Source organism: Cinclus cinclus, chromosome 2 (genome assembly GCF_963662255.1).
Source record: "Cinclus cinclus chromosome 2, bCinCin1.1, whole genome shotgun sequence".
NCBI lineage: Eukaryota > Metazoa > Chordata > Aves > Passeriformes > Cinclidae > Cinclus > Cinclus cinclus.
In genome coordinates, this window is record NC_085047.1 from 27404100 (window position 1) to 27429563 (window position 25464).

Genomic DNA, 25464 nt, shown 5'->3' on the forward strand with positions numbered 1-25464 from the left:
TTTTTAGCAAAGTAAGTATTTGCAAGGTCTTCTCTGAGAGGTTTCATCTAGCTCTGAGCTTATATGTGCTTACATCCAAGAGGAATTCCACCAAGACATCTGCAGACAGTTCCCCATCAAATTCAACCAACCGCTCATCCTTAAAGACATAGAGACTTCCCTCTTCAAGCAAGCCTGAAAGAAGACGAGAAGAAACAATAAGTGGTTAACATGTTATAAGCATGTTTAGTGCAGAGTGTCTTGCTTGTTATCCCAGCAATTCCTCCTGGGAAAATGCAATTGCTAGTTTGCTGCCTTGGTCTAATTAGAAACAACCTGAGTTATGCTCTGACTGATGTTTCATGACACAGGGGACAGACTTCAGACAGAACTGGTGTGAACTTCTCAAATGTTGAACTTTTCATTCAGGTCACAGATTGGTCTCAGCTGGAAAAATTGTGCACCAGGAACTTGTTTTAGCTTGGCTATCTATCTTGCAGTAAATACTGGGCTCTAACTGGCAGCTCAGATTTTAACAACCTGTCACTATATGGAAATTGGATTTTGATTCGGGTTGTGCTCACTCTGCAGGGGAGGCTGAAGTATGTGAGTGTCACCAGTGGCCTGAAAGTGAGCTTCAAACTGTCTGAGGCTTAGCTGGCCTTGGCAAAGGGTTAGAAACCAATGATAGAGATACCACAGACTGCAGGGTGATAGATGTCAATGCTATATCACTGAACTGAGGACTGAGTGCCACAGAACCTTGTTGGAGGTTCCAAAATCAACAGCACTGGCCTCCTGCAATGCAGGATGGCAGGGTACCACGGGCCAAGGAGGTTGGTAGTTCATTCCTTCTTGGAGAGGCAGAAGCTCTTGTCTTTGGTTTAGCTCCCATTAGCACTCAGCCTCTAATTTAGGAAAGAAAATTACAGTCCAGTATGCTTAAACCTTAGGTTTAGTGGTTTCTTTGTGTACTGTTGTATTAATGTGACACAGTATTTCCTTCTTGCTTTGTGAGCTAAAATATGAAGGGACAGCCAGAGCCTGGAACGCAGCTGTGTCCAGCACTGGGCAATGCCTTCCACCTTTAGAGTAGATTGCCTCTCTCACTCTGGGGAACAATCCAGAATGATTAGCACCTGACTGACAAGCCATTGTAAGGCTGTGGCTGCCCCAGTTGTTGACAGGGGTCACTGTCATGGGGCTGATGATATTCGGGGGACTTAGTGTTTGCCCCATTTGTTCTGGTTCTGCACTGCTGTGTTGGTCTTGTCTCTGTGTAGGAAGAGCAGGAAGTTACTCCATGGCACCTATTTACTATTTCTGCACAGAAAGCTATGAACTTAACACCCTGTCTTCATTACGGCACGAATTGCCTTTCTTTTTCACTTGGTGTGGTTTGTTTTGGCAGACAGACCCTTTTTTCTAGAAGCCTTTTTTTTTTTGGCTTGTCTCTCTCATTCTCACCCCTCATCCCTGATCTTGCCCCTGTTGGGGTGGGCAGGTGGTCAGTGTGCAAGTGCCACCATCATCCTCCCTATCCCAGTAACAAGGATTTGGCTGTCCTGTATGGGGCTGCCTGTTGGACATCACTCCCACGGTCTCTCTAAGCTATTCCAGAGACATCAGACCTGGGACTCACCTAACTTTCTGGCAAGCTTGGCATCCTTCTTGGAGTCTACCATCCCAAAGCCAATGCTCCTGGGCTCCAGGACCTGAGCTGCCAGCTGTGGGAGGAAGCAGAGAGCCCAACATTAGCAGTGTTAACACCACAGGGTAGCTAAAGGGCATCATGCCCTGCTAGCATGACATGACAGGCACAAGTGACCCATATTCTGCTGTTGAACAGCACCAATGGGTGGGATGTGTCATAAGCTGCCTCTTTGCTGAGATAACCCAGAGGTCACAAGGGTTGGGTTTCTTCCCATTGTGTTGCAGCAGGGAGTTTGCTGGCTCTGCCGTGTGCTGCTCACTGCTGTTTGACACTGGCCTCAGGAGAGGGCTCCTGAGTGAACTGGGGACACCAAAGCAGGAGGCATGGCTGAAAGAAAGTCCTGTGCCACCAACCCAAAGCAAAACCTGTTTCCTCTGTGGTGCCTTGGTGGCCTCCTGCAGGGGAGTGTGATGTGGGCATCATGGACATTTTAATTCTGGAAGGGCATGGTGCCAGGCAGCAGTGAGTGCAGGACTCTGCAGCATCATGTTTTCTTCATGCATGTGTTGGGGTGGCCAAAGCAGGCTCCTTTTCCTATGAAGTGCTTGAAGCTATGCCTCCTGTCCAAGCTTCAGTAAGCCCCCAGATCCTGGTCCCCTGTTTTTACTAAAGAAATGCATCTAAGTCCAGCCATGTTCATGTTCACTTTCTCACAACTTTGCAAAACCAATGCACCCTGTTTCCACCATCTTTGATGAAGGGGCCTCTTGAAGATATTGAGTTCCTGCCTGTTTTGTGAAAATAGATATGTGAGGAAAGGAGAGACGCTCTGCGAGGGCCCCGTGGTGAGAGCAGTCCTGGGTGAGACCCTGTGAATTCCAAACTGGCTCCTAGAGATGCAGTGACCCTGGTAAATGGATCCACTTATGCACTGGATGACCCCAGCACAAGCATAATAGAGACCCTACAAGGTAGTAATGCTGCTCTGAGAACCACCAAGTGCCTGTAAGAGCCTCCTCCTCTTCCCTCTCCCTTCCTGCTGCACAAATGCCTCTGATGCTGATGGTCTTCTTGCTGTTCCTCCTTCCAGCCCTGCTGGATGGCAGGGGATGATGGAAATGAGGGGTCAGAAATTCTTCTGGGGCAGGAATGTCCCTATTAGGGCACAGCTGTCAGTGCTTGGCAGCAGGAGGCTGGAGGGGGGCAGAAGAAAGCCATGGCCAGAGAGATGGTGGGTTGATTTATGAGGAAGCTCCCCCTCTGCTCTGCCTCATTTTGGATCCCTACCCCAGACTCAAAGCCAGTTTGAATGTCACCCAGCAGTGCTGCCACCATGGCCACGTGGCCCCTTGGCTCCCCTGCTATAAATAGCTCCTGCCTGTGCCAGGTCTCTGTGAGAGTGAGCGGTGATTAGAGGTGTCGGGGAACAAAAGTGGTGGGGCAGCCACCTCGCCTGTGCAACGGGGTGCCATGGGCCCAGCCAGCTCCCTGTGCTGTCGTCACACAGCCTGTCCCTGAAATTCTGGGGGATGGTGGCAGGCACCCTAGTGATCGGGGCTCAGGGACCTTGCTTGAGCAAAAGGGAGAGATGGAGAAAGTACTTGTTTTCTCCCTTCCGCCAATTACACATCCTCAGGCCTGTCCCAAAGCCCTCCAGGAGGACATAGACTCCACCATCTGCACAGCATTGCTGCAGCTTTGATCCTCCTGCAGCCACCTGTCCTATTGTCTTTAGGGGTAAATTCACCATGGGAGGCAAAAGGGATGCCTGTGTTACACAGGAAACAGGGGTGTCAATGCTCTTTCCCTGTTTTTTGTCAGTGCTTTGAAATGAAGGTAAGGCTGCACATTCAGGGCTTGTGCTTACAACAGACACTGCCTGCAAGGGGCAGAGCACTGGTTTGTGTTTGCACATCCATTTATTAGGCTGATAAGGCACTGGTCTGGTTTGGCATCCCATCTAGTGGCTCAGGCCACCTTAGAGCACCTGAGAGCAGATGGAGCCCCATATTTGCAAGGAGAGATGGACACCTCTCATGAGCTCTCTAGACATCTGCAAGTGAGTGATGGTAAGAAATGTTCTGTTTCCCATTATGGGGGTCTGCCCTGACTGGACAAAAGGATGGAGCCTGTAGGATCATCTGCTTTCTGGGACATCGTCAGTATATCCCTGCTTGTTGGTGGTTCTGTATACAAGCAAGAGCTTGTTCCTGAGAATCACCACTTGAGAGTCTGGCTGCTCTGTGACTGGAGAAAAACACAGAATGGCCAAGGGAAGAAGACTTGTTCAGTCATGTCCAGTGCAGTCCATACTTGATTTAGTTACTTACAGTTATGTCAGCCACATGTTAGACAAAGTCAGGGCAGTTTAAGCCCAGTGGTCCTTGATTCCTGCACACAGGAGTTATGGTTAGAATTTCTTGTGGGTGTTAGAAGGTTAGAAATTTGCAGAGAAGCTGCAACACCTGCTAGAGACAAGTGGTTGGATGTGAGCAGGGCTATGTGCAAGACAGGAGGCATTGATCAGGAATCATGTACGTCAGCATGCAGCTCACACAAAGTAGCTCTTCAGAGTGGTGTGGGTGCAGCTCCATAGCTATGAGTATGGAAGCTTGCTGAAAAAGAGTAAAAGTGTAAAGAAACATGGGTGATGTGATGAAAGCCTCTCTGTGTGACTGTGGGAGTGCTCAGTAGTCAAAAATGGTCTCAGTAATTCTAGAGGTGTGCCTGTTTTTATGGCAGGTCTTGTGTGACTGTGTCTAGCAAGACTATCTCCTGGAGGTGTATGTATGGTGGGTGTGAGTGTTTGGAGGTGTTCCTCTGAAGAGGCTCATCCCCAGAGATGTGCAATAGTTTGGGCATACAGGAGAGTGCTTGCATTTGGTGTGTGAGTTTGCCTGCAGGGGCAGAACTGGGAGCTCAGTGGGCAGCCTGCCCTGCCTGCAGAGACCTTCATGCCAATGAGACAAGGAGGAGAACAGTACAGCCTGAGCTCCTCTCCAGAGCAGGGTCTCACAACAGGGAGGTCTTTGTGCAACATGAGACTTCTGTGAGCCTATCCCACTGTGGCAGAGCCTGGATGGAGACTTTGCAGGGTGTTTATGGTGCTTTTGAAGTGCAAGCTATGTAGGGGCTGGGCATTGCTCCTGATCTTGCTTTCCCTGCTTTCCACTGCAGCAGGTGAGTCTAACCCATGCATAGGTGACAATACATTCCCACACCTGTATCTGAACCCCAAAAGGCAGCAAAATATAGAGTATGCCAGAGGCACAGCAGTTTGGCTAATTGCTCCCACTCATTACAGTATCAAGCATTTATATATCCCCTTACAGTATTTTCTGATTCCATAATGCTAGTGGGTTTTGAATGCGGATAATGTTTCTAATCTTGACTATCCTCTTGGCTCAGGACCTTGGGACAGAGGCATCTGTAATCTAAGAGCACAGCCCCTCCTCCTGCCTTTAAATTCATATTGCTCGAAGTCTTGGCCAGCCAGAGCCCTTGCCTTTGTGTCAGCCTCTATCTCTATAGCATGTAATTTAGCTTCAACAGCTGCACATGGAGGAGACAATGGAGGGTAGAAACTGCTCTGGAAGAACTGGACCAAACAGATAATGCAATCTCTGAGGTAGAGCAGGAGATTTAGGCTGTCAGAGTTGGCTGAGAGCATGAACAAAGAGCCCAGTAGGCTGTAGCTCATATCCCATGCACATTTTGCAGACTTATTCTCATGTACATGAAGTCTTTGCAATGGATACTTTCTACCCACAGGATCCCAAGCTGAGCCCTGTGCAGCACTGGGAAAAGGAGGCGTGAGCTCAGCAGCATTCTTCCTTTCTCCCATATCCCTCAGGTAATAACCACACTTGAATTTGGGTGAGCATGAGAGAGTGAATGGCCCTCTGGGATGTGTGAGAGGTCCAGCCCAAAGTGAAGTTTGAGTACTACCAAGTATGCAAGAACCCTCTCATTGTAGATGGTGTCAGCAGTTACAGGCACTCAGAATAATGGATATGGAAAAGCACAACACCCTGCCCAACATCTCAGCTTCATAACCCTATACCTATCTGAACCTCGGTGTGATGCTGGGAAGTTTTGGGAGATTTAAGAAGTCCCAAAGGGCCATTCTGAAATCCTAGGTTATACAGCAGCAGAAATGTCACTGTGTGCCTAACCATGTTCCTATTCCAGCTGCAGACAGCACTGGTTATACTAAAGCTTGCATTTGGTGTCAGTTTTGCTGCTAAATGGCAGACAAAATCCCTCAAAGACGGTTAAAAATGAGGGTGGGAGGAGTGATTGTCTCAGCATGGTCAATTTTCATTGTGAAGTGACATTATGGCATTCTGGCCTGGATTTTCTTCCCACTTCTCTGGCACCAAGAGCTCCCACAGACAGTAAGGTTCATCTTTCCCAGCTGCTCAGGATGGGAGGAAGTGGGCTGTGGGCATTTGGGTATCTCTGAAAGCCATCATAAGTACACTTCTGACCATGGGAAGCTTTCTGTTTTGCTGTTTAACAGTGGAGGAAGAACAAAACTCAAGCAATACAGGGAGAAAAGCAACAGGAGATGATGAGAAAATGTCCCTCAAGCAATCTACACTCTTCTGCTGCTTCTCTTCTACTTTCTTTAATGCTGCAGTTGATGCTGATGGTCAGAACCTGGTTGATGAAATGATCATGATTGTATATCCCAAAATGCTAGGTTTTTATTTTCGGAAACACCAGTAGGAGATTGCAAGGTTTTAGTGTATTCCCCCAGAAGTTTTGAATCCTACAGGAGGGCTACCACCTACACGCTATAGTTGGCTATTCTGTTTGAGACATTGGGCAGTTTTTGGAGAACAGAGGCTTTTATTTCTCTTTTGTAACGCTGTGCTATCCTCACTAGCACCCCCTTCCATACCACACTAAGTAATGTCTTAGGCTCTTCCATAATTCAGGCTGTCCTGAAGCTCTGTGGTGATCAAAGAGCAGCTGAGCAGCTGCCACTAGAAAAATCACTTTGCTGGAAGCGGGGACTGAAAGAGAGTATGTTGGTCCCACCTTACTGCACTTTTTCACCACCTGAGATGCTTGGAGAGGCTGAACCTCCCCTCCTAGGGATCACTGCTCCTTGGACTAAAAGGCAAGTCCCCAGATACAGAACATGCAAAGGTCACTCGCTCAGAGCTGGCTTTCACAGGTAATGCTTCAAAAACACTGCCCTGGAGCTTTAATTGTTGCGCAGCCGCTCAACAGGGTCAGACATACGGCAGCGTGCTCTTTGGCTGGCTCTCTAAAGGTTTCACATAGCTAGGGCTGTATTTTTATCTGCTCCTGGCATCCCTAATTTTAGCCAGCTGCTAGCCAAAGCACAACCTCCCCAGCCATGAGCTAGTTGAGGCTGGTGCCCCTTCCACCCAGCACCCATGGGCGCAGGGGCCACCTGCCACTGCTCCCAGCCAGTCCCTGCTCGCACTACATCGCAGATGTTTTGACAACTCAGAGTTTTGACAACTCTGTGCAACTTGCATGTCAAGGGAGGACAGGGATGGGTGTGTGTGTTTCTGTGTGCGTGTGCTGTCCCTGGGGTCTGCGACTGGGCAGGGGCCACACCACTAAGCTGCCCTTTCCAAAATAGAGACTGGCGGTGTAGTTTGGGGGCTGTCCTTGACAAAAGTGAGGCCGTTGCTTCCTGGTTCTCTTTCTGCCCTCAGAAAAGCTGATTTGAAACTGAAGGCTGGATGTTGCTGAGAAGCCCTTGGAGGGTAGAAAGCTGGGTCTTTTAGTCTGTGCTGGAGGAGGGAGGTTTCATGGGTGTTAAGCCCATTCACCTGCAAGTGCCCATGTAATTCCTATGCCTCTGGCTCTCAGGAACAAGCCAATTTTCTCCCGTTTCTGACCCACGTGAGTGTAAGCCAGCCCCTCTGAAATCCCAGAGGGTTCAGGATGCTGCAGGCGAGAGCTGGTAGCTCATGCATCCACAGGAAGAATCAGCAAGGCAGGGCCCCGGGGGAGCAGAATGGTCCTTGACACAAGAAAGCCCTTTTCCCCAAGGAGTAAGCAGAGAGAAATAAGAACTGAGGAAAGCTTTAAATATACACAGCCCTCCTTGCACTGGGTTTGAGGGGTCAGAGGTCTGCTAGCTGATGGCAGTCTCTCCTGACAGGGCCGAAAAGGGTTTCCAGAAAAAGAACATATCTACAGCAGCTGGCCTTCACTGGAGCTGTGTCAGAGAGCACGCAGGAATGAGCACCATCAGCACTGCTCAGGAGGGAGCGCTGACCCTCCAGGGTGCCAGGCAAGGGAGGAGCAACTGCCTGGGAATTGAGTTCTTGGTCACTGCTCACTCTATTTCCTTGGGCAAGTTTCTTTTTCTCATATATGTAGGTAAATCCCAACGTGCAAAGAAAAAAAAAAAAAGAAAAAAGAAAAGAGAATTTTCACCTTGCTAAGTCACTTCTTTTCTAGGCCATGGATTTAGTGCCCAGTTGCCTATATAGGCTGCAAAAGGACATCTTTGGCCATCAGACTCAGAATCGTATCATTCAATCTCTGTCACAAAGCAGCCAGTGTCCATTTAAAACTGATTGAACTGTTCTCCCCTTCCTCCTCTGGTGATTAGGGACTTTGTAGTTCCAGTCTTGTTTTATTCATAGCCCATTTGTCCTTTGGCTTTGCACTTAAATAGCTCTTCTCCTTCCCGGGTGTTTGGAAAGAATTTTCATATCCCCTTTCTGTTCTTCCCACAAATGACACCCAGGCACAAAGGAAGGACAGTCATGGGCTTTGATTAGTTTGGTTTTAGTTGAAGGGTATTGGCAGACCAGACGCTGGTGTAAGGTCAGGGTGGGGGAGCATGGCATGGCCATCCCTACCCACTCTGCCTCACAGAGCAACAGCTGCCCCAGCCTGTGGTCAGCTCCCAAGAAATGTCAGGGTCCAGGGCAGAGAACTTGAAATGGTAACTACAAATACCACACATGTCCACTGAGTAGGTGAGTAGGCTAGCTCAAGCTAGCCCTTCTTGGGCCTGTCACTCAGGAAAAGGCCAAGAAAAATATTCTCCATTGTGAGTCCAGTGAGACACTGAAACAGGATGTCCAGAGAAAACATGGATGCCCCATCCCTGGAAGCATTCAAGGCGAGGCTGGAGGGGCCATTGAGCAACCTGCTGTGAAGACCCACCCTGATGAGGAAGTCACACCTCATCTAGCAGAAGGTGATCCTGCCCATGGCAGGAGGGTTGGAACTAGGTAATCTCTAGAGTCCCTTCAAATTACACATGCACACAAACCATTCTGCATTTGTATGAAAGGCATCTCATTATACAAAAGTGATACCCTGCCTCCTGAAAACCAGCCCAGCACAAAGACACTGGGAGCCATTGCTGGCATTTTTAGGTGAACCTTACTAGCATGGCAGGATTAGCAAGACCAAAGAGGATGGACTCCTCCACATTTTTCCTCAATTGCATTTCTGAAGGGAGGAGTGACTCAGAAATTTCTGAGTCTCCATGCAGCTCAAGGTCTTGCATAGAAATGGCCTCAAATTGCACTAGGGGAAGTGGAGTCACCATCCCTGGAAGTATTTAAAAGACATGTAGATGTGGCACTCAGAGATGTGGTTTAGTGGTGGGCTATGCTGGGTTAATGGTTGGGCTTGATGATCTTAGAGGTGTTTTCTAATCTGAATTATTCCATGATTCTATCACACCTACAGAAGTTGTCTGCAACAGCTGGACTGTGATAAGAGCTCCACACTTCAGGGCCGAGAAGGGCCACAAAACCTGAGCAGAGTTGGCCTTGCACTCTGCCAGCAAAGCAAGCCCAAGCTCTCCGGGGTCTGTCATGTCTCCAGGAGACATTTGCATTCTTTAGATCCTGGGATTACAGCTGGCTTCTGCTCATGTCAGAAGAACTCATGTCAGTACAATCCTCTCCCCAGTCATAATTTAGCAGATGAGAAAGGTGCATTTCAAAGCACAGTTATGGCTGTGAAAGTGGGGTCTTAGGAGAGATGCTGCTCATGCAGCCAGTCCAAAGTCACTACTGAGAACTGACAGAGGGACTTCAAAGAAAGGAACATGGCAATAATAGGCAATTCAGCCTTGGAAATTATTTTTGCCACGCTTTTACAGAAAGATCAAGGCACACAGTTGTCCCTAGATGTCAATGTGCCCATCTGTGAAAGGGGGCTTTCTGTAACCTGTTTTTGTGACTGCCATATCAGCGAGTGAAATCCTCCTGGCTGCTACTGCTAAAAATCAGTACTCTGCTAGCTGTTGCTGAGTTGAGACCTACTTACATGGCCTCAAAGGGGAAGTAATTAGTGCACATTTTTTCCTTTTCCTTCCTCCCTTCCTTATTTTTTCATTTAGTTGCCTGTAGTCTACTTCTTTTGTAGGCATAGAAACTAAAGCACCTCTTTTATTACAGGCTCTTGCACTGTAAACTTCTGTACATACCCATCCAGCCAGATGTCCATCACCTCTCACCTTGAGGACTTGTTCTGTAGGGACCCAGAGCACTGAGAATTTCTGTAACACTCATTGAATGTGTCTTGTATATCCATATTTATACTCATATATTATTACATATATACTTATATTTACCTCAACACTAAATAATGTTGAGGCACTGTCCCATAAACATGTCCCTTTTCAAAGAAAATGTCTGAAATCTGAGTTTGTGAAACAAACAGCAAAGGGTGTTTAAAGAAAGGGCTTGGGTTTATATTTATATTTTTACTAATATTTTGTATTTTTTAAGATTTTATATTTATATATCTGGAGATGAGGATAAAGTAGAATCTCATCTCCATGTTCTTATTGGTTTTTGGGATAAAGTATACAGGCCTAAACTGGTAAAACTTTACTCTGTGTTGCATCAGAAGCAGAGAGAGACCTTTTGCTATGTATTACATGGCTCTGAACTCTTATGGGAATATCTGCTCTCAAGAGAGTTCAAGATCATATGAGTGAAACTACCCCCAAACCAGCTGATCTTAAACTACTTTTTCCATCCTGAGCTGGAAGCTGCAGTAGTTTCAGCACTTGGAAATAAGTGAATGAGAAGGTAGAGCTTAAACACAATTTAATCCTTGCCTTTTACTGAGCTCAAAAATCCTTCTTTCCCTTTCACACCACAGGGAGATATTGGCTATGTTTCCGTGTGTTACAGAATTGGCTAAATATGTTCAGGAGTTTCACTTTGTTCTGCCATTTATTTCTAGAGGCTGGACTGAGGAGAGGAGAGGAGAGGAGAGGAGAGGAGAGGAGAGGAGAGGAGAGGAGAGGAGAGGAGAGGAGAGGAGAGGAGAGGAGAGGAGAGGAGAGGAGAGGAGAGGAGAGGAGAGGAGAGGAGAGGAGAGGAGAGGAGAGGAGAGGAGAGGACCACATCCTTCTTCTCTTTAGAGGAGAGGACCACATCCTTCTTCTCTTTCTTCTTATCAAACTGGTTTGTGCTAGGGCAGTTCTCCACAAACATTCAGTCCAGGGGCACTGTTGCATTGAAGGGACTAAAATATCTGGGCTTGATGAGCCTCTCTTTTTAAAGGATATTACACATGCACACAGATGACAAGGGAAGAATGGCAGGGGAGCCAGGGCTGAGGGAGTTTCAGCAGAAAGAGTGCATTGCAGGCAGTCTGCTTTTATAGTGAGAACATCTCAGCTGTTGAAGAGAGCTCCTGAAGTGCAAAAGGAAAGCCCCTAAGACCAATGCTCATTTATTCTTGCTACATGATTCCTCGAGACAGGGGCTGGCCCACTGGAAGGCCAAACGCTCTATTTAGGACATTCAGAGATGAGGAGGGAGAAGGTCTGAGAAGCGAGGGTATCAGAGAGGCAGAACAAGTATTTCTCAGCTTCACTACTTTGATCTTTTACCTTCTTAACACTTCGTCATTAAAGTTGACACCATTTAGGACAAGTAGCTTTTTCTTTTACTTGTCTGTTAAACAGTTACTGTGATTGCTTGGCTGTTTCATCTTCTTCACTGTGTTGACCTCATGGAGAGTGCAGAGTTCTTGTAAACATCACCAGAGGGTAGGAATGGCCACTGTTATCTCTGGGACTGCCTGGATCAAACTCTGTACTGCCCTGTGTGGAGGCTTTTCCTTACTCAAGGTGCAGGTGCTTTTGAGTAGCCAGTGGTGCAGAATGGAGAATAATAGGAGAAAGGTACACAAAGGAAAGGAACCCTTTAACTTGAGCTGTGAAACAGCCTGTGCTCATGATATCTCTGCTCAGGGTTGTCTTAGAACAATCCTTCTGCAACTCTTTTCCAGCCTAGTCAGGGAGCAGTAAGCATCTCAAATCAATCCTTTCGCTATTTTTCCTCACAGAACAACCCAACAACCCGTCTTTCCAATCTGGACCTGAGGGGCTGGCAGCTGTTCTCATGAACAAACAATGGTACTTCATTCCCCTTCTAAACTGGAAAGTGACCCTGGGCGACGTGGGAAGTAGTTGATCCAGTACACCTGGATACAGGGAGCTGAACACCCCATGCGCTGTGCCAAATGCAATATCAGCTTGATGACATCATTCCTTTTCTGGTGATAGTGGGTGTGCACCCTCAGCTTTTGACAGTGTCAGTCAGTCCTACATGCTACTCTTCTTTCTTGGGAAGGAAATTTTTCCTATCCTATCACTTCTTGGTCTGCTGTTCATGGTTATGGTTTAGTAAAGTCCTTAAATAAGTGCTTGACTTAACATATGTGCTGTCTGGTTGTCAGTTTGATTTCCTAAGTATATGAGAGCCTTGTGATTCTCTTCTCTCTCCCCTACTTATCAGCTGCATTCCCTAATAAATTTTCTAGCTATTGGCCCTTTTCAACTAAATTTTCCAGAGTCAGTGATCTCAAGCATAATAAAGCTATTGCAAGTTTTGTGAAGAGCAAAGACCTGGAAATGAAAAGGCTGAAGTGCCCTAAAAGAAAGAAATGTTGCCATATGAGCTCAACACCCATGGAATTTCAAAGGACCCAGTTAAGAGAGAGCCTCATGTGGTCTTCACTCCTGGGAGAGGCCCCAGTCAGAGCTTGTTACTGATGAGCTACGTATTTCAAGGAGCCACGGCAAATGACTATTGCACTTTTCTTTGGTGTCTAAGGTAATTCTTTATGTCTTTGATCTTTGGAATTGTATATTTCTTATAAGGTACATGTCAGAGAGGAGGAAAGGGTGGACTATTTGGGGGTTTTCTGGACTTAAATTCATTTAGCCCGTGTGCCCACCCACACATGTCCATGAGATCCATGAGAATCTGAGGTAGCAACACTTAGCCACCAACTCAGACCTTTGCTTGGCTCCACACCTGACTTTGTATTAGATAGAGGCTCACTTTTATTCCTGAGATGGAAACTGATGGCATTGTATGGAGGGGGACTAAAGACACAATGTATTGCCAAGCTGTGAGAGCAGCATGTCTCAATGTGAAACAGCAGGAAAACTGTAAGTTAAGATGGAAAAACATGAGGTGCTCTACAAAGGAGCATCTTATCACAAGCAGCACCCTGTCCTGAGAACCTCCCAAGCCAGCTGGCAGGGAATAGTGAGGGCTGGAGCACTTACCTCTTCAATACCTCATTTCAGGTGTAAAGGACCTTCATCACTCAAAGTCCTCATTCCTCTATTGAAATTAGATATGTAAAACCTTTCTGAGTGAACTTTTCTCAGGTTTGGCTGAAAGGAGAACCCTGTCACTGCTCCTGTGCCTGCAGGAGTAGCACATCACTCTAAGACTTGCTCAAATTACAAGAGAGCTGGGTTCAGTTGCTGACTGCTTCCAGGAATACTGATCCCAGGCAGTTCATCTCACAGGCGAACAGCTCCACATCACACTCAAGGAGCCACTGCAGACATTTCTTTCCTCCTCCCTGTGCTGGTGACCATGCAATGAAGTCGGCAGCTGAATGAGCTTGCACAGGGAAAAGTAAGAGTGACTCCCTATGACACATTATGGCTTGAACTGAGGGAGTTGATTGCTTTCACAAGAAGTAGCAGATTACAGCCTTGCCCACTCCTTTCATGAGTGCTCCCACGGTTGATTTAGTACAGAAAGTGGGAACAGTAGCTGGCCTGTGTCTTACTCAGAATCGAACATATCTTCTCTATTGTACTGAGACACTCTCCTCTTCTGATTCCCTCTGGGTGACAGAAGCAAAGAAGTGCTCAGTTTGTGGATTTCTCTTATGCTTGGGCTGTCAGATTGCTGGTGCTGCAGTTCCCAAGCCAGGGGAGGGACTGTTCTGAAACTGTGATACATGCACAGAATCAGCACTGCAAGTGCTTTGTAAATTTTGAGGTCAAAGCCACAAGTGCTGGTTGATGTGTGGCACTGTTAATTGGAAGCTGAGCACTAGGGGACTGGAGCACTACAATTATGTAAAATCTGCTGCAGGTCTAACCCTCAGTCTCTTGCCCAAGGTCACATAAGAAGTCCATAGCAGAGAGCAATTGGAAACCAAATAAATCACCTGAATCCTAAGCTAATGTACTCACAGCTGAAATCCAATCCTGAAAAATAAAAGCTTAAAGCCAGATTGTATTGCAGCTGTTGCACCCTGGATATGGATCATTGTTAGCGTGGATAATGGTGTCATGGGGATTTAGACTGATGGTAGACATCACACCACAGAGTCATGGAGACATAGAATGGCCTGGTTGGAAGGGATCTTAAAGATAATCTAGTTCCAAGCACTGCCATGGACAGGGACACCTTCCACTATGCCAGGTTGCCCAGTACTCCATTCAACTTTGCCTTGAACATTTCCAGGGATGGGACATTCTTCTGTCAGGTTTCTATAAATATGTATCTAGTAACTGTTTGACACCTATCAAGCACGAAGTAGCTATCCTATTAAACAACAATGTGATTTTACTACCAACAGTACTCATTTCAGCTGGAGTTCAAGCACTACTTTTTCTTTTCTTTGCCAAATGTCATTTGATTACTCACCTGCAGAAAGTAACCATTTCCTGGGATGTGAGTAAAACGTGGTTAGTTTTTGGATCTTTCTTTCTGGCAGTCATCAGACTTGCTGAGGAGGTCAACAGGCCTCAAACTTGACACTAGACTTTTTTGGGTCCTAGTCCTCAGCAAGCATATTTTCTTATTCACATTTCCTGCACTCTTAAGGGTGCAGTGCATTTTCTCTTTGGATCTGATAAAGCTAAGTGTTTCTTCTGCAATTCTGCATTCACTTTCTTTTCAAATATGTCTTTTACTTAAGAGGGAATATTTGCAAGCCCCTGATAAGAAACATGCACCTAACAATTGACGCTTGCAGCTGTACGATTCCCTAGATTACAGCTACACTACAAGAAAGAATGCTATGAATCTACATTGTCACTTTTACCATGATTTATTTTACTGAGGATTAATGAAATATTCATTCATGAAAAAATTAATAACACTTTTTTTCCAGCACAGAAGTGAATGGTTGCATTAACAAACAGTTATAGACTGATTCCAAGCAGGCAACCAAGTGTCAGAAAAACAAAAAGGGATTTAATGCTGCACCAATAGGGGAGTTTTGAGATGGGGAATTAGAACACCCCTTTGTGCACAGCTTGACAAGGTTTCTTGGCTGACTGCTCCTAGTGGGATAAAAAATGGGATTCAATCCAGAATACAAGTGGGATACTGGCTTGCACAGAATAAGAAAGGATCAAAAAATTTCAAGCTACAGACTCAGATGCTGAGATTTGGGAAATCTAAGCTGAGCTGAGTTCATGTTTCTGAGGTTCCCAAAATTACTTGCTATTGCCTGAGTTTCTGACAGACAATCCAGAAAAACTATTTCCTAGCAAACTGAGAAGAGCACAAAAGAGTCTTTTTCCTGAGTTTTCAGAATTCAGGCAGGGGCTAACTGAAATCCAACTAAACTAACTTTTGGATGCCCAACCTCCCCTGGATGAGGCCATTTGACTCTCCTGTCTTGTGGCTCCTCTCCATGACTCTGAGCAGTGCTGTGCTACTGATCGCGACTTGGACATGCAGTGGCACTTACCTCCAGGACCATCTCTGTCATCTGGAACTGCTTCTGGGAGACCTTGTCAGAGCTCACAGGCTCATGGAAGAGCAGGCAGAGCATGTCATACTTCTTCAGTGCCTGCTTGTAATTCTTCTCGTTCAGGTCAATCACTCGGTCTTTCCCATCATAAGTAGGGAAGTTCAGTCCCTCTTCTGCTTTGCAGCAGAAAAGCAGGTAAAAACCTGCCAGGATCCAGCAAATTACCTTCATAGGGGGTACCCTTGGAGTGCAGCAAAGGGTGGGTAAATATCCCCCTCTTTCTTAATTTGAGAAGAGAGGGAGACTGAAGACTCCAGGTGAAGTTTGAACTAAGTTTCTCTTAGTTTCTCTAAGTTTCTTTTGCTGCTTTCCTGGTGTTAAGCCCAAGCACTGCAATGCTGGAGGGGAGCAGCAATCTTTGCTGTCTTGTACTCACAACAAAGAGGGAGACAGACGGGAGAAGCTGTCAGGCCAAGCCCTGGATACCTTACATAGCTGTGTCCAGCTCCCGTGTCATTAGGAACTCCATTTTTAGGAAGCAGTTGTTTCAGGCTAAAAATAAACCCTGCAATGAATAAAAAGGACAGATATGACACCATTGAGGGACTTGCTGGCACTCTGCATCATCTGAGAGAGAGGGAGTGGGCAAGAGGGAGGGCGTGGAAGATGTCAGTCCTGGGAATATGCAGGCAGGGTTTGAGGAGGGACAAACTTCACTTGTCTGGGGGAACCAAGGCACAGGCTGTCCTACTAGGAATTGACAAAAATAGAAGGTATTTACTGCAATTTATAATATGGGTATCTCTCTTTACATCCCTTTGGGCATCACAGTGATTAGGCTTTTGATAACAGATCTCAGGTTAAACAGTTTCAGAGCCTCATCTGCACCACTAGAGAAAAAGTCCTGTTTCCTCAGCAGCAAAAGAGGTGAACACTCCTGGGACTTCTTTCTATTGCCCAGAGCACCATTTGGAGCTGCTAGCTGACATTCGAGGTGCTTTCTGAAGCACATCCTCTGCTTGTGGGGCAGCAGGAGAATTGCTGGCCCTTGGGCCTGTAACCCAAAAGCAGAGGGAAGCTTATGTTGCAGCCTCCCATTTTCACAGCAGTTCTCAAGCTGTGTACATTGCTGGCGAGTGGTTAAACCCTATCGTGCTGAGGGTGCTGATGGGTGGGAGGCATGTGCCCAAGCCAGTGTCTTGGGGCAGGAGGCAGAGGTCTCCTCAAGAGGATGGTCAGATGGCACCATTGATGTCAGCTGCCCTTTCTGGTACCCGTCTGTTAGACTGGAGTGGGTTTTTCACACAACCTTCTTGCATTTCCCAGCAGGCTGTCCTGCATATTCCTCCTTCTTCATGTCCCAGGGATGGTGGCCAGTTCCTCCTTCTGTCGGAGCTCAGCACCAGCTGCTGCTTTGTTGTATCACTTCCACAGCGCTGATGGGGGGGAGCAGTTCAGAGGTGCAGTCCCTCAGCTCTTCCCATCCTCTGACCATGGTGTCACCTCTGACCTGTGACTGGCAGCAACAGGCAGGTGGAGGCAGGCCAGCTGGCCAGAAGCCAGCCCTGGGGCTAGCATGGATCCACTGAAAAAGGCCTGCTGAGGGGCTGGCAGAGAAGAGTTTAACAGGGTGCACAGCTCCCTTCCCCCTGTCAAAGTGATGTGCAGACAAGTGGCCTTATCAGGTCTTTTCCTTGCATGCTGTTCTATCATAGCTTTGCTCCATCCACACCAGAGAAGAGACAATATCCGTTTTTAATGCAATTGTTTACATTTAATTGTATGTCTGGGATTGTTTCAACATTTGGGGCAAAAGGTGTGTATTGCTTAGCGATTACAGAATCATAGAATCCATTAGGTTTTAAAAGACTCTTCAGGCCATTAAGTCCAGACATTAATCAAACACTGCTAAGACCACCACTAAACCATGTCTCTAAGCATCACATCTATGTGTCTTTTATATATCTCCAAGGATGGCAATTGGAACACTTTCCTGGGCAGATTTAACACATCTCCTGGGTCACTTGGGGGCACACATCCTTTCACTTTTATGTCAGCTTTCAGTTCCCACCTGAATAGCCCACAACATACTAACTGAAACCCTCTGGGTAAAACCTTCTGAAAACCTCTGGGTAAAAAAATCTGTCTTATTTCCAAAGCCTTTTCAGAATTTCAACATTTGCTGGCAAATTAAAGTCCTAATGAAAAAGCCTGAGGAATCTGGATAAAAGCCAAATGGGCAAGACAGCCTCCATTTCTTAGAGGCAGCCTTCAGGGGCAGTCATTTTTAGAGGGAGAGGTAAGGCTGAATAAGTCTGATTGCTTTTAGTGGGAGACACAAGACTTCTGTCACAGTGGGTGGCAATGGTTGGTTAGGTTTATGCTGAGTGTTTAGGATGTAAAACACAAAACTAAGTTTGTGGGATGATTAGACATACATTAAGCTAGTTGCTTGCCTTTGAAGGACCCTCATGGATCTGGGGTGCAAGAGCAGGCTTCACTGGTGTCACGTGTTTTAAAGCAGGAGCACATTAGAGAGGGTGTGAAAATGAAATGTTCGCAGCTACTTCAGAAACTAGCTTATGAGGCTCCTGACCTCTTTATTCTGATAGACCTTCAGCAATTGCTCTACTTTGATATTGCTCAAGCTATTTTTGATGTACTTTTTCTCTAGTCTGATTAAGTTTTTAATATACCTAAAAATATATATAATCCAATTTTTATTTTCTCCTTTTTTTAATCAAAAAAGGAATAAAAATGCTTCTTATTCACAAAATTGTTGCTTTGTTAGCCCCACATGAATCTCGTTTATCTGCTTGTGGCATGAGTAGCAAATATTTGTGATTGTTAGGCTTCACTTCTGCATCAAAGGGAATTCTTCCAGCAGACCAACCCTGGGTGTAATGGTCACCAGAATCCATCTCTTTGTGTCTCCACTCAGAACCTCAGTGGGGCTGCTAGGGAAAAATCTAGTAGATATTTTCTGTTGCCTTGTAGCTCTAGCTGAATCTATGTGAAATTCAAGACACCTTGTTCACCAGGGCAGGAATAATAGTGAATTCCTCAAAGTCGGAACAACCGCCTCAATTACCCAAAATTCTTAATTCCAATAAACTTTAGTAAAAGCAGATGTTCTCCTTGCAGTCCTGCCAATACAGATCTGAAATCCTGGATTCATGTGTTTTGGGATGTTCAGAGCAGCAGTCAAATACTTGAATCTGAGCAGAGGTGCTTTGTTTTTTCCCTGAGGAGTAGCAGAGCTGGGACTGAAGCAGATGCTCCCACAGTCTGACAAAGGCCATAAGTATTGTGCCTTTCTTTTCATCATGTCTCTTAGCTAACAGCACCACACTGAAATGTGCTCATCTCAACCCCAGAAGCAAAACTCCTTGGAATCTTGAAGTGTGTCCATCCACTCTCAGATAATGTTTTAAATTTAGAATTTTGGGTTAGGTTCACTATCAAGAAAAGTACAGTGTGCAGACCTCATGCATTTGGGGAACCTGAGTTTTGTTGAAGGCCCATTTCCACAGGACACTGGCATAAGTTTTCACTGTGTGTCAGATCCTCTCTCATAGGGTAGAAGCAATAGTGATTCCCCATGGGAAGGAAGGATGAAAGGAGCAAAGAAATTTCACGGGCTTCTCTGTGAAGAACTCATCTGCACTCCTTTGCACTCCTCTGTTCACTGCAAATACTTTGTGCTATCTTCCTGCATAGTCTAGTGTCTTCCTGATCCCACTTAACTGCCCATGGCCTCAACACATGTGTTTCTTTGGGCAGTGTCACACAAGGGAATGTTATGGTCTGAACTAAATCCTGAGATACTTGCCTTTCAGCTCAGATATCTCATTTCCTTGCAAAGCTGGCATCTGTCAGTCTCTGATACAAGCTGACTGCAAGGTTCAGCCTCCCAGCTCTGATTACTTAACCATTGACTCCTTCTTCCATTCTGTTGCTGCGCCTCTTAGGCCTGCCTAGGGAAACCAGTACAGCGCTTTCCCCCAGCTACTTATCCCAGAGACGTTTCCCTGAAAGCTTTATGAGGAATGAGCTGGTAGGGCTCACTGCCTGTCCACTGTGACAGGTTGCCATGTTGTTAAAACAAACTTCAGAACTAGAGGCAAAGAAAGAGATAATAAGGAGGAAATGCTATTGGTTTATTCACTACTGTCAGCTTTCTGGGTTCATCCATTAAGAAAAATCCTAGCTCCAGGGTTAGGTTGCCAAACCACCCTTAAAATTCATTGAAGTAGGATTTTACTTTATTTCTTCCAATTTTGTGAGGATAGGTAGTCAGTAACAGAGCTCAAAACAATACAACCTCATCCCTTCAATTCAGGCTTGCAGAAATGCTGGGTGGGGACACAGGATAAATAAAAATATCCTTCTTCTTGATTTTTATTTCTACATGTATTATAAATTAGGAATATACACTTGCTGTTCCTCCCTCCTGGCCACTGCAGCCATACTCCATGCTGTTCTTCTCACCTTCACTGTCCTTTCCATCTCACATAGTAAAAGATGTCCCTAGCCACTGCTGATCCAAATGCTTCAGTGAGCCTTTTTACCAGGGCTTCAGGATTTAGGGTTCTGCTTTAGCTAATCTCTTTTCAAGCTTCTAAGACCTTGTATGTTTTGCAAGATAGGGGTATTCATAAAATATGCCTTTTGCCACCAGCTAACCAAGCAAGGTCATAGCAAGTAATAGCTTGCAGTGTACTGCTATGACCAGGGTGGGAGCCTCAGAGACACATTGAACCCTTCTAAAGAGACCAAAAAGAACACTATCACCCTGAGAAAAGCTCTGCAGTGTAAAAAAACCTAGTTCTCTCTCCCTTCCCTTCAGCCCTGAATGGTGGTTAAGTCCTTCATGGTGCTTTACATTCCCTGTACTCCAATGCAGTCATGCTAGTGATGGCAGACAAGTACAAGGCAGAGGAACTGTATCATTGGCACTCTCTCCCTTTTCTACCTCTTACAAACTGCCAGAGATCTTTGTAGTACTGCCAGTACTTTGACTGGGGTGTCTTGAGACCTGCTGTGTGGTAAGATGCTACAAACTTGTTCTCACTCATGGGCACTGTTTTTGATAAGGAAAAACAAATAAAGGACAGACAAAAGCACTTCTATGAAATTATATAGAAGTTGTAAAGGGAAGGTCAAGAAGATAATCCAGGTGTCCTGACTCATTCTCAGATGCACAGTAACTTCAAAAAAACTACTGTGTTTATTAGGCATTGTGTCCCCCAGAGCAAAGTTGCTCTGTGCCACCTAAGGAAGATCATTGCACCTCTCTGCCTTTGGGACCTCGCCTGGCACCTGTGACTTGTACATGTCAAAAAGTAATTTAGAAGGTCAAAACTGGGACTGTTGCAGAAGGACTGGGATAGTTAACCCTTAATGAGCTAATAATCCCTACACAGCAAGAAAGGACTTAACTAAGACATCGCTGTGGCCAAATGGAAATGTGCCCATTGGCATGTGTGGAAATGGGAGGGAAAGAGAAAGAAATTAATTGAAAATGTGTAGAGTTAACTGCTTCATGCAGAGGTCTGACAAGGGACATCTGAGGGCAATCTGTTGTAGTGGTTAGGGAACCCATCAGGTGGACTGGAAAAGGTGGCAGATAGTTTGCAGCAGGACACAGAGGCAGTGACCTGTCTACCCCTCCCAGCTGGACTGGGAGCTCTGCCAGCCTGTGGGAGCACGGCTGTATTTGTCCACATGCAACTCACCCTGGAAAGGGTGGAGGGACTCCCTGGAGGGCTTCCTGCATGTAACACTGGGATGTGAGAATTTTGTACCTGTGACAGCCATAAGCTGGTTAATAAAATCTTTGCTTTGCTGGTAATCACAATGAGTAGGGGCCCTCCAGCTGTGACTCAGAACTATTCCAGTCATGCTGCACAAAATAGCACACTCAGAGCCCTGACCACAGTGCTGCCTGTAGTGGGCTCCTGCCCATCTTCTCTTCTGTAGGACCTGGGAGTAAGAAGGGGTCTGGCACGCATCTGGTGCTTGGACCTTCAACTTTCGTTTGATGTATAAACTCCTAAAATATGCTGGTGTCAGTACAGATCCCTGCACAACAATTTTAAGCTGACTGATCAGAGGTTCTGTTTTTTTCCCCAGATACTTTTAAGGCAGCCTACTTCAGAAAAACCACCACACCATTTCACTGCCACCCTGTCCTGTATAGTGCCACTTTCTTCTGCTGAGATATCACAACTGGTGAGTTAAAGCAGTTGCCTCTGAGACAGTGGTATAATCTCACCTACAGGGAAAAGGTGTGGGTAGGTGCTTTATGAGGGACAGGAAGTAGCTGTGGGTAGGAGATGGATATTCAAGTTTTCCACAGTCACAGGCTTCCCACAGAGCTCTGGAAAAGCCTTTCCAGGCCTCAGTTCTCCTTGTGAACTGTGCCAATGGGGTCTAGGGATGATATGATGCTGCAAGGTGCTTAGACATCAGACTCACAGGGATTTGTGCTTTAGGCAGGCAGAGAGCCTGGGCCAGGTCTGGGCTCCTGAAGGTTTTGGCATTGTAGAGAGCTGGAGAAGGAGATGCAACTGCTGCTGGCCATGTTTTCAGGACAGCTGGCTCAGAAACCAGGCCAGGCATGTTCCTGTGAGAGGGGCTGAGATCTCTGTGAAAGCCCAGTGATCCACAGCTGAGCCATGAACCAGTGTGAAAGTTTGGTCCAAAGATGGTGCCCCAAGAACTGGGGTGTGAATTGTGCAGACTCAGCTCTGACCCAGGGACCTGAGCAAATGCAAATAATATAATAATAATTTAATCATTCTTAATAAAGTAGAAGAAATAAAACACATGATCTGATGCAATATGTTTCCTTCTGAAAAACCTTAGGGCACATACATCCCCTCCATTTCCATCAGTCCCCTGCCTTTTTCTTGGAGGAGATGGGATCACTGGATTCTTTCCCAGCCTTGGCCATGATCAGTATGTCCAAGCACGTGTCCATGTGTCTGTCTGCACGCACCGATGCATGCATGCATTAACCACTGGCACTGCTTCCACCCAGCTCTGTAGGGCCAGACTCTAAAAGAAGGATGCCACATGAAGCACACCCATTTGGGGTGGACAGATCTGGGGTGACACCTGCACTTCAGGTTTCTCATAGCCATGGGAGCATCAGCACATTTAATAACAGCTTGATGATTGGAGGGGTGTTTAATTTAGTGGCGTGGCGCCTGCTGCTGCTGACAGAGCTGTTCCCAGCAGATTTACACCTGTTTTGGTGGAGAGGCTGCTCAGCTCTCCTCTGCTCCCAGCCCCTTGTGCTGCCCCTCAGAATCTTCCTCCTCCCCTGCCTGGAAAGTGACTACAGCTGACAGGCTGTGAAGCACTGGAGTGAGCTCACTGTACCACCAGGAACCTCATTCCTTTTGAATGATGAGCCAGACAAGCTTAGCGCAGTCCTTAAGGAGGCAGGGAGTATTTGCTGCTCTCGAATTTCTTCTCCATTTTTACCTTCTTCTTCTCCTCTAACTGGGTTTTATAGTGTCTGGAATGGCCCTGAATCTTTCTAAAAAGTTAATTCATCAGGCACTTGCATTTCTGGGGTGAATAAATTTCCAGGCAGTCCAGATATCTTCCAGGCTGCCAATTATGCATGCTCTGGCCATGCTTTTTCCTTTGGTGCCAGGCAAAGTTTGCAAATTTTTCTGTGAATAAGTCCTACTGGCAGCAAACCCACCATGAATATTGAAATATAGCTGGGGTACAGATACACAGTGTTCCCAAGAATTCAGAAGTAATGACTCAAGTATCCCCTTCCCTTGTGTCATTAAGTCAGTTAAGAAAAATGGAGATATGAAAAGTGTCATGCTTGTGACATCATTCTCTGGCTACTTCAGGGTGCTTCTGGTCAAGCTTTTACCTGCAGTCACAGAAGAGAAAAAAGCTTCTCTTCTAAAGCATCTCTGTTTGAAAATTGCAGTGGAAATGTTTGAGTAATAACATGGAACATATCATGAAGAGCTACAGAAGGATCTGGAAATCACAAACTGTAGGATGATAGAGTGGAAGTTTAGCAAAAACTTGGAGATCTCACCTCCCTCCTTGGGATGGCTGAAAACTGCTGCTGAAGGTGATGGTTGGGAAGAGGCATGTCATAAAATCAGAGTTATAGAGTAGTTTGGGTTGGAAAGGGACCTTAAAGATCATCTGCTTTCAGCAGGGATACCTTCCACTAGACCAGGTTGCTCAGAGCCCCATCCAGCCTGATTTTGAGCACTTCCAGAAATGGGGCATCTGGAGCTTCTCTGAGCAATCTGTTCCTCTACCTCACTACCCTCAGAGTAAAGAATTTCTTTCTAATATGTAACTTAAACCTACTCTCCTTCAGTTTAAACCTACTATCCCTTGTCCTACCACTACATGCACTTGTAAAAAATCTCTGCGTTATTGAAAAAATATCTCTGCCATACTGAAAATCAGCCACTACTCACAATTCTTGTGGTTAGCAGAAACACTTGGGCAGCAGAAACTTTTTGCAGCTTCTTCTGAATCTTTTTGCCCCCTCCTTAGAAATGCCACCCACTCTTGAAGAAACATTGGTTTACCTTGATGAAGAGTCAATCCCAGGACAGACCACTGTCACATTGGCTGTGTCTGCTGTGGGAGGCTGGGAAGCAGAGGCTCCACCTGGGTAGGCTGGATGCTCAGAGGAGCCCTGCTTGAAGGAAGATACCTCAGCAGCAGCCTTCTGCACCAGCTCGGGAGGGAGGGAGGAAGGAAGGAAGGAAGGAAGCAAGGAAGGAAGGAAGGAAGGAAGGAAGGAAGGAAGGCCAAGACCCCCCAAAACATGCAGCCAGTGCTTTCCTGGAAGAAAAAGCAGTAGCTGTGACTCTCCAAGCCTGGGGCTAGCAGGGTGTTATGCCAGAGCATGGTTTTGGCTTTTCTTTCTGACTTGAGGTTTCTAGTTAAGTACCACCTGGTAGCACCCCTGAGCTGCAGCCTGGGTCATGGTTTCCATAAAGTGCTGCTGGGTCCACTCATGACTTGCCCTGGCATGGTGTGTCAGCTCTCCCTTAGGAGTGGGGAGTCATTCCACTGGAGTGTTTCCATCCCTGCCTGCCAAGGGGCCTCCCACCCCCTGTCAGATGGGGTCTGGGGATGGCTGGCTGAGGAGCATGGCACAACAGTCTGAGAGGTAAAGGGCATGAGGAAAGAGGGTGCACAGGAAGTGCCAGTGCCTGGTTTCTAGTGTAAACTGTAGGAGGTAGGTGTGTGGCTTTCTCTACTGCTCCAGGGAAAGTGGGAACCACTATATCCTTGTAGGAGTTGGGCTGTCTGCAGGCAGGTGAAGAGTTTTCTTTAGGTGCATTTTAGTAGGTACTGTGGGTAAGGAGGATCACAAAAAAACTAAGGCATGGCTCCAGCTTGGTCCCTTCTTCTCAGACTTCATCAAAGATTGCTTCAGACTGACTCTTAGAGCTGCCAGCTGTACCATATGGTACATTCCAAATGGAATTGTACCAAAGAGAAGATCGGACCACCAGATGCCAGCCTGTGGCCAACATTCAGATATTCCTCATGGCTTGGCAGCAAGCCATGACATTGCTCTCAACAGGTCCCTTGCTGGGTGCTGTGGTCCCAGTGAATGCTGAAGGTTGTTACAGTAGTTTTAGTTGTTCCATCAGTTGGATGCCGGCGGGGGGGGGGGGGGGGGGGGTGGGGGTGGGGCGGTGCCAGGTCGGAGACAAAGACACAGCGCTTGTGCTTCACTGTAACAAGACTTAAGCAACTTTATTATGTGTGAGCACCCTCAAATAGTCCTTGAGCTTTCCCAGGCTCACACA

The 25464-nt window shown here is 46.4% G+C and overlaps 1 protein-coding gene across 1 annotated transcript in view; it reads right to left on the reverse strand.

The window, feature by feature from the left end:
- Window positions 1–15868, reverse strand: part of CASQ2 (calsequestrin 2) — a 31325-nt gene extending 15457 nt beyond the window's left edge. Inside the window, exons 1-3 of the mRNA XM_062512801.1 lie at window positions 15635–15868; window positions 1622–1706; window positions 74–174 (exon numbers count right to left, since the gene is read on the reverse strand). Coding sequence (XP_062368785.1) covers window positions 74–174; window positions 1622–1706; window positions 15635–15868 — 420 coding nt within the window. The remainder of the gene's footprint in view (window positions 1–73; window positions 175–1621; window positions 1707–15634) is intronic.
- Window positions 15869–25464: the final 9596 nt, after the last annotated feature.